Source organism: Parasteatoda tepidariorum, unplaced genomic scaffold (genome assembly GCF_043381705.1).
Source record: "Parasteatoda tepidariorum isolate YZ-2023 unplaced genomic scaffold, CAS_Ptep_4.0 HiC_scaffold_1971, whole genome shotgun sequence".
Taxonomy (NCBI): domain Eukaryota; kingdom Metazoa; phylum Arthropoda; class Arachnida; order Araneae; family Theridiidae; genus Parasteatoda; species Parasteatoda tepidariorum.
The window spans coordinates 1-8881 of NW_027261502.1; the positions used below are offsets into that span (position 1 = coordinate 1).

The 8881-nt window shown below is 30.2% G+C and overlaps 1 protein-coding gene and 1 long non-coding RNA gene across 2 annotated transcripts; one reads left to right on the forward strand and one right to left on the reverse strand.

The window, feature by feature from the left end:
• The first annotated feature begins 1181 nt into the window (after window positions 1-1181).
• LOC122273071 (putative nuclease HARBI1) lies at window positions 1182-3790 on the forward strand. Its single transcript, XM_071188523.1, has 2 exons — window positions 1182-2134; window positions 2627-3790. The coding sequence occupies exons 1-2, from the start codon at window positions 1881-1883 to the stop codon at window positions 2982-2984; spliced, it is 612 nt and encodes a 203-aa protein (XP_071044624.1). The 5' UTR covers window positions 1182-1880; the 3' UTR covers window positions 2985-3790.
• A 692-nt stretch (window positions 3791-4482) lies between these two features.
• On the reverse strand, window positions 4483-8449 carry LOC139427315 (uncharacterized). The gene is made up of 3 exons (XR_011638434.1): window positions 7844-8449; window positions 6187-6340; window positions 4483-4817 (listed from the first exon to the last, which is right to left on the reverse strand). It is a non-coding gene; the product is annotated as an uncharacterized lncRNA (long non-coding RNA).
• Window positions 8450-8881: the final 432 nt, after the last annotated feature.

Below are 8881 nucleotides of genomic sequence, written 5' to 3' on the forward strand. Positions count from 1 at the left end.
TGAATTATAATGAAAAAAAAACACATTTGGACACTATGTAAAAAAAATTTTCATACAGTGTTAGAGGAAGAAAAAAAAATTTGAAGTAGTGTGTTAGATCGAAATGAAGTGTTAGATCTCCATTTTCAAAAATTTTTTGTGATTAAGTTTTTTCAGTCCTTCTTTATAATCACAGTAAATAAAGTTATTCCTCATACTAACACAATTAAAATAAACTTTTCACTTAAGACAAGAAGATCTATAAAAATTTCCGAAAAGATGTAAATATTCATATTCAATAACAAGAAAGATACAAAAATATGAAAATGCAAGTGATATGAGATATAAAAATACAAATTGACACTTTTTATCAAAAAAATTTTCGATATAAAATGTAAAAAAATTTTTGACACAATGGTCTTTAATCTGAAGTTTAAGACTTCAGTATTTTTATTTCAATGAGAGAATAAAAGGTTTGACACTGCTAAACTTGATGGTTATTTTAACCTTTGAGGTTCAATTTTTATTGTCTCTATATACTATTTATTTTTAGCAAAAATATCTGAAAAATTTCTTAAAATTCCTGAAGTTGGGAATTTTTTTCATCATCTTGAATTTGCACAATTCCGTCAACATGATTTTGACAATGTTGTACACCATTACCACATTCAGTCTCGTGAACACTTGAAAATTCAAGATTATTTTCAGTTTTGCTATTTAAATCTTTATTTTCAGTCTATCTTTTGTTTTATTTTTCTTTAAACTCACTTTGTTAACATTTTTCTTTTTACTATTCTTTTTTTTTATGCCCAAATTTTTATTTTCTTCCCTTCTTTTTGTTTTTCTTAGATTTGAATTTTTTTCTTCCTTTCTACTCGTATCTTTCTTTTTTGGTTTTTTTTATTGCAAACATTAACCAGGATTTCAGGAGAAAAAAAATGTGTGAGAACAAATTGCTTTAACAATCAGAAAAGGTGATCAGTCTTCTCAGAATTTACATTAGTTCAACACGATTGATTATTAATTGAAATCCAAAGCAAAGCTTTCAAATTCAATATGGTATCAGATGCCATTAAACCCTACATTCAATCAATCACGAGGAGCCAATTCTTCTTCAACTAACATTAATCATCATCTTCAGGGTAAATATTCTACTAATACATCAACTAAAACAACTTTCTCGATAGTGCTACATTATTTATAAAATTGTTTACACTTGTCAGAAGTATCCCAAAGACATACCAAGCAAAAAATACAGTTTTAGGCTACAGTAGCTTCCCAAGATCAACACTGTGTTTCGTAATTTAATGTCAATCAAATTATTTCACAACCTGCCCTATGTACAGTCGGTAAAAAAAGTATTGGCACATCAATATAGTTTCAAATATTTACGCAACGAAAAGTTCTAACTTTACCAATTAAACTATATTACACTCAATTTTCAAATGAAAACTAAATCACAAAATATAAAATTCCCGTCATTGTTAACAAAATATTTCCATAGAAAAAACGCATTTTATTTTACAAAAAAAATATTGGCACACTCGAATTGCATTACTACCACTACAGATAAAAGAAGAATAAAACCTTATATTCGCTTACTGAAACTGATTAATAATTTGTACTAAGACTAGAGTATTAAGTTACGTTTAGTGTTATTTTGAATTTCTCTATTCATTGGCCCTGTTTACATGAGCAATCTATTAATCCGGGGTAAAAGAAGGGTACAGGGATTTTACAGGGCAATGTATAATCGTTAAGAAAACCCGTTTACACGCAAAAGAATTTCCTCTACGTCATTGGTCACATGATAAATCGGAAGTAAGAAAATATATCCCATCACTCCTTGCAATATTTTTGTTTACATTTTGAGGTAAAGTTTTTTATACTTTTCATTTAAAATGGATAATATTCAAATAATATCATTGTTATTCGTTCAAAATATTGAAAATGCTTTGAGCGGCATAAATGATGCTCGGAAAAGGCGTATTAAAAGGATGTTAAACATCCTGTGCAGATCAGCAGTTTCATCCTTAAGTTTAGCATTTCCGCACAGGAGAATGTGGAAACAAATACGGCATTCAAAATGGTTTGAAAAGACAGTTCTCCAACATTATGATGATAGTAGATGGAAAGAAACTTTTAGAATAAACAGGTATGTTTGGATATTTTATTTGTATAAATTATATTATTTAATATATATTTATTTAACTCCTATAATCTGAATGTAACTCGTGCTTTTCTGATCAATCAACAAAAAAGAATGTAATTTCGCCAAAAATTAAAATAACAATTGTTAACATACTTAATATATGCAGGACATTTAAGTAATTTTTTTTCATCCTATTTTTCTGTAATAGTGTATATTTTAATTTAAAAGTTCAAAGAATAGGCTTAAATATTTAAACATAAATTATTGATTCGGATAGAAAATGATGTGTTTTTCAAACCCATTACCCTTATTTTGTATGAAAATATTGGCACATTCGTCCCTTAAAATTCTGCTATACCCTGATAATTGGCAATATATTTTATGTCAAAATACACTACATGAGCTATGGGTGTCTTTTCATTTACACAAAATCATTCACTTTTAATTACTTGTTTCTCTATCCATGTTTAATGATTTTATTTTTTCTCTTAATAGGTCAACATTTACAATCATCTGTGACTTCCTTCGCCCTCATCTCCAAAAGAAGAAAGTGGTACGAGATGTTTTCTCAGTTGAAGTAGGAATAGCTGTGATGTTACTGCGACTCAGCAGCTCTTCTGAACTTCGAAATATTGCTGAGTTATTTGGAATGGCAAGGAGCACTGTGTGTGTTATTGTGCAACAAACAACTCGAGTGGTGGTGAGTTGCTACATGGAGGTTCCTGAAGGAGATGAAGTGTCCATTGCGACAGACTCCTTCTTTGGTGTCTGTGGACTACCAGGAGTGTTGGGTGCTTTAGATGGCTGTCACATTCCTATAAAAGCTCCAATTAGAAATAAAAAAGACTTTTAACCGAAAGCAGTTTTACAGTGTTGTTTTACAAGCAGTGGTGAACCACAAGAAGAAATTTATAAATTTAAATTGTGGGTGGCCAGGATCTGTACACGATGCAAGGGTTCTGGCAAATTCTGAGCTGTTCGTGCAGTGTGAATCAGGCATCTTAAACAATTATTTTTGTGAATTGCCTGGTGCTGCATCCACAATTCCCCCTTACATTGTTGCTGACCCAGCCTATCCTTTAAAACAGTGGCTGATGAAGCCATTTAGTGGTGCTTTAAATGGGCAGCAAGCTACCTTCAATAAGAGGCTTAGTCGGTGCCGAGTGTATGTCGAGCATGCATTCGGCATGTTGAAAGGACGCTGGAGGTGCTTATTGAAGGCCAATGACTCCCAGCTGAAAAATTTAAAGTACCAAGTAGTTGCATTTTGCACAAGATATTCAAGATGAGTATCTTTACGAATGGGACGATAACTCAACATTATGTAATGACCCAACTGTTTATCCTGTGATATACTCCAATGACAGTAAATCAAAAAGAAATCTGCTTATGTCTTGGGTACAAAATTATGGATAATTTATGTATGGTATTCCTTTGTTGAATGTTGTGCTGCTTATATTGATTTTTTTAGATAAATCTAATGTACTAAATTATTGTTTTAAAGAAATTGAATTTTCAAAATAAATCTATATTGCAAAATAAATTCCATGTGATAAATGAATCTATTAAAAAAATACTGATAAATCATTAATTAGACAATCATCAAAAAATCAAACTAGGAAAAATAATTTTACTTTTAAATCATAATTAATTCAAGAATAATGACAAAATNAGACAATTATTTTTGTGAATTGCCTGGTGCTGCATCCACAATTCCCCCTTACATTGTTGCTGACCCAGCCTATCCTTTAAAACAGTGGCTGATGAAGCCATTTAGTGGTGCTTTAAATGGGCAGCAAGCTACCTTCAATAAGAGGCTTAGTCGGTGCCGAGTGTATGTCGAGCATGCATTCGGCATGTTGAAAGGACGCTGGAGGTGCTTATTGAAGGCCAATGACTCCCAGATGAAAAATTTAAAGTACCTAGTACTTGCATGTTGCACAATATCGCACAAGATATTCAAGATGAGTATCTTTACGAATGGGACGATAACTCAACATTATGTAATGACCCAACTGTTTATCCTGTGCTATACTCCAATGACAGTAAATCAAAAAGAAATCTGCTATGTCTTGGGTACAAAATTATGGATAATTTATGTATGGTATTCCTTTGTTGAATGATGTGCTGCTAATATTGATTTTTTTTAGATAAATCTAATGTACTAAATTATTGTTTTAAAGAAATTGAATTTTCAAAATAAATCTATATTGCAAAATAAATTCCATGTTATAAATGAAACTATTAAAAAAATACTGATAAATCATTAATTAGACAATCATCAAAAAATCAAACTAGAAAAAATAATTTTACTTTTAAATCATAATTAATTCAAGAATAATGACAAAATATATAAGGCTAAAATTTATTAACTTCATCATGATAGAAAATTTATTTTTTTATATTTTCTTTTAATAATTTTAACATTTCTGCATTTTGCTGAATAATGGTGCTGCGAAAAGTTTCTCTCTTCTCTTCGGCTTTGATCTCAAGCCTCTCTTCGAATTCCAGGACTTTGTTTGTCGTTTCCTCCATAACTTAGCGTAGAGCCTCCTCAAAGTCATTGATGCGCCGACGCTTTCGGCCCTGTTTTATTGTTTTAACCTGGTTATTGACCCTTGGTGTTGATGTACTTGGTTGAGTTAAATTTTCAGAAAAAGAATCCTCCACCAAGTCTGTTTCATCTCTGAAATTAAAAAAATAAATAAAAGCACTGTTTATCCAAACATATTAAACAACAAACAAATTGATAATTACAGGTAGCTTGACCTCGATCGGAGCTGAAATTTTTTTGGGGGGACAGGTAGTGCTGCCATTCAATATTTTTCAAGCACTATTGAAGAGAATAACACCAAAATTCATATGTAGTTTTATCTTGACCTAAATTGGGACTTATTAGATTTCGGCGGGAATTGCTGTACAAGTGTTCAATATTTTTGTTACTTTGTTATGAGAAATTTTGTGGCTGCTAGAGTAGGTGTGATTTTTGCATTATAAGGTAGTGCTTTGGCAGCATTATGTCAAAATACACTACATGAGCTATGGGTGTCTTTTCATTTACACAAAATCATTCACTTTTAATTACTTGTTTCTCTATTCATGTTTAATGATTTTATTTTTTCTCTTTATAGGTCAACATTTACAATCATCTGTGACTTCCTTCGCCCTCATCTCCAAAAGAAGAAAGTGGTACGAGATGTTTTCTCAGTTGAAGTAAGAATAGCTGTGATGTTACTGCGACTCAGCAGCTCTTCTGAACTTCGAAATATTGCTGAGTTATTTGGAATGGCAAGGAGCACTGTGTGTGTTATTGTGCAACAAACAACTCGAGTGGTGGTGAGTTGCTACATGGAGGAATTGAAATTTCCTGAAGGAGATGAAGTNGGTAGCTTGACCTCAATCGGAGCTGAAAATTTTTTGGGGGGACAGGTAGTGCTGCCATTCAATATTTTTCAAGCACTATTGAGGTTGTAGTTTTATCTTGACCTAAATTGGGACTTATTAGATTTCGGCGGGAATTGCTGTACAAGTGTTCAATATTTTTGTTACTTTGTTATGAGAAATTTTATGGCTGCTAGAGTAGGTGTGATTTTTGCATTATAAGGTAGTGCTTTGCAGCATTCTTCATTAAAAGGCAGATGGCCATGTGGCTGCCTTTCCTACATTTGTGTTATTTCAGGCTGTAATTTTGTATTTTCAATTACTTCATTTTAATCACTGATAAGGAAGTTTTCTGATAGTGAGATCATTCTAGGTTTTCCTTTCTCACAGAAAAACAATATCCTATGAAAATCTTCAATTATTTTTCTGATTGAAACATTTCTAACAATTTTCTTTAATGTTATTTAAATAAAATAACTATTATGATTGTGTAAAATTATAATTATTTAAAATAACTAAAAATTAATATTCAATTATTTACTAGTAATATGATGGATTATAGTACAATTTTGAACTCTAAATTTGAATAATTTTTTCATATTTTAATCATATACTTAGTTTTATTTAATACTGTGATTAAAAAAGAAAAAAAAATACAACTCATTTATACTTACATTGGTTCATAATCAATCTCCTGTGAATGAATTTTTTCGGCCTCATCCTGGTTGGTTTGTTCAGATGTATTTATTTCATCATCATCGTTCAGAATTACAGAATGTAAATGTCTATCCATGTCTGCTTCATCATCATTTAGAGTATTGTCAGAAACTAAAAATTTAATTTAGAATAAGAAATCAAACAGTAATAATACACGAATGCCTTTAAAAATCTAAACTTGTGTGAAAAATTGTAACGTTTAGATATATACTTAAACTATATGTATATTGTTGATGTTCATACAAAATTTTTTAGTATTCCAATTATTTTATTGAGTCTCTAAATCTTTCATTTTTATATTATTAACTGCTATAAGCTATTTATAATATAGACCAGGGCTGTCCAACAGGCAGCCTGCCAACCTATATTGTGCTCCCTGCAAGCTTCTTATTCAGCATATTTCTTTTTTCGAAATTTTAGGGTATCAAGAAGCATCCGGGTCAACCATTCTTGGTCAAGCCGATGTTATTGATCATGAAAAAGATCATACTTATGATTTATAATATTTATTGATTGTTTTGTGTTCTTAAGATATTTAAATTAAACAAAACTGATTTTAAACAAAAAAAAATTTATTTAAAAAGATTTTTTTTGGTTAAATTTAAGTAAAAAAATATGCAAAGATGCTCATAAATACTTTGTTTTATAAGTGACTTTTTTGTATATTAATTCACATTAATTTTGCCCACTTTGGTGTTTCGTGATTGAAGAAAAGTTAACATAAGCAGAAAATTATTGATTATGAAAAATATAATGCATATATTTTTTAATATTTAATGTTCTTTTTTATAAATAAAAAATAAAAAATTTTTTTTCCAGAAAAGTGTGTTTTTTTTTTCTATAAAAGTAATTTTTTTTTATGAAATATATTTGCTTGCTGTAATATATTTAAACAACCTAAAGATTAATATTTTACTTTTAAAAAAGTCATCGATTAATACATAACATGTTATAAACTAACTTTATACATACTACTTACATAATAAATAATTTAACTTTTAATTTTTATTGTATAAGAGGTTATAGTTAAACTTTCTCAAACTGCGGCCCGCCAGGTGATCAGTGACCGGATTTCTGGCCCGCCGGCTCTTTGCAGTTGGACAGCTCTGATATAGACCAATACGGTATAATTCTTTTTTTTTTTGTAATGTTTTCTTCTTGTAGTGATGTTAACGTTCATAATTAATGAGTAGGAATTTTTTAAATTGTAAATGTTAAGTTGAAACAAATACAATTTAGATAACACTAACCCGAGAAAAATAAAACTAGCTCTTCAAATTAGTTAGACACATTTATCATTCAATGAAAGATACAGCTCAAAAGATACATTTCTCATAAAAAAAGAGCTTTTTTTTCTCTATTCACAGTAACAAAGTGATAGTTTATTTAGGTTTGATGTTTAAAATATTACACCTTACTTATAATTTCATTTGTGACCCTATAATGAAATAAGTTTCTAATGAATAAATTAGTGCTTTTAGTAAAATCATTGTAATCCCGATAATTTTTAAATGTAATTTGAATAGCATATCGGTTGTGACATTGTCTGTAATTTATTTACAAAAATATTTCTCAAGAGCATAAAAAGTAGAATGAAAATAGTATACAACTTACTTAGTTTTCTGAATCCAATATCACAGGTTATCACTGGATTTATATTATCTCTGTCTCCTATAATTCTATTTAGATGTTCATAGTGCTGGAACCTGCATTTAGATATTGCTCCCGCACCACTTTTTCTAGTTGAATCTACCACTTCTTTGTATTTTTTTTTTTATGGTTTTCAATTTATTTTTTATTTGATCGGTAGATCTGTGAATGTAGCAATATTTTTATAAGTCTCGTTGTCGCGGACCGTACCATCAAATTTTTTTTCTATCATATACACTTCATATATGCATAGTAAGACTTTTGTTTCAAGATCGTTCCAACGATCAACTGGCTTCTTTTCTTTTTTTTCCGCCATTATTTGAAACAAATTAAAATATTTTCACGTTCCGAGTTCCAAAACAAAACACATGGGCCCAGAACGTAAACAATCACGTGACTCGCAATGCAACTCGGGAAAGCGAGGTGAGCTTACCCTGCATATTTCCATCTCCTACTAGGAATTATTATACCCTTCTTTCAGTCCTTCAATTTTTCCCTGCGTAGGGGAAGAAGGGTAGAAAATGACGAAAATTCCAGCTTTTACCCCGCATTTTTGTGCATGTAAACGGGGCTTTACATACCTACTAACTCTTCCGGAATTTGAGGAAGATTTTATTATCATATTTCAAGTGGTAGCAATACTCAGGTTATTCCAATTAACTTTTTGAATTATAATGATAATTATAAATGAGTTTGACCACCACTACATATAAATAATTACAATAAATATATCAAAGCATAATAATGCCTTGCGCATGCGAATTTCAACGGGATCAAAATATAAATATATCTGTGAGTCAAATTGTTTTTCGTTTATTGTTTTACAACCACTCTGAAAATCCATTATCGGAAAGAGTGAAAGTTGGCATGTATGTATTTAGGACAGTTCCTTTTTTCAAAGACATTCATTGTGGTGGGAAACTTTTTTCAGTATTTTTATTTATCCGGGTGAATTAAAAGATTCTCAGATACCGCAATGATTTAGTTATTTCTGATTAGATC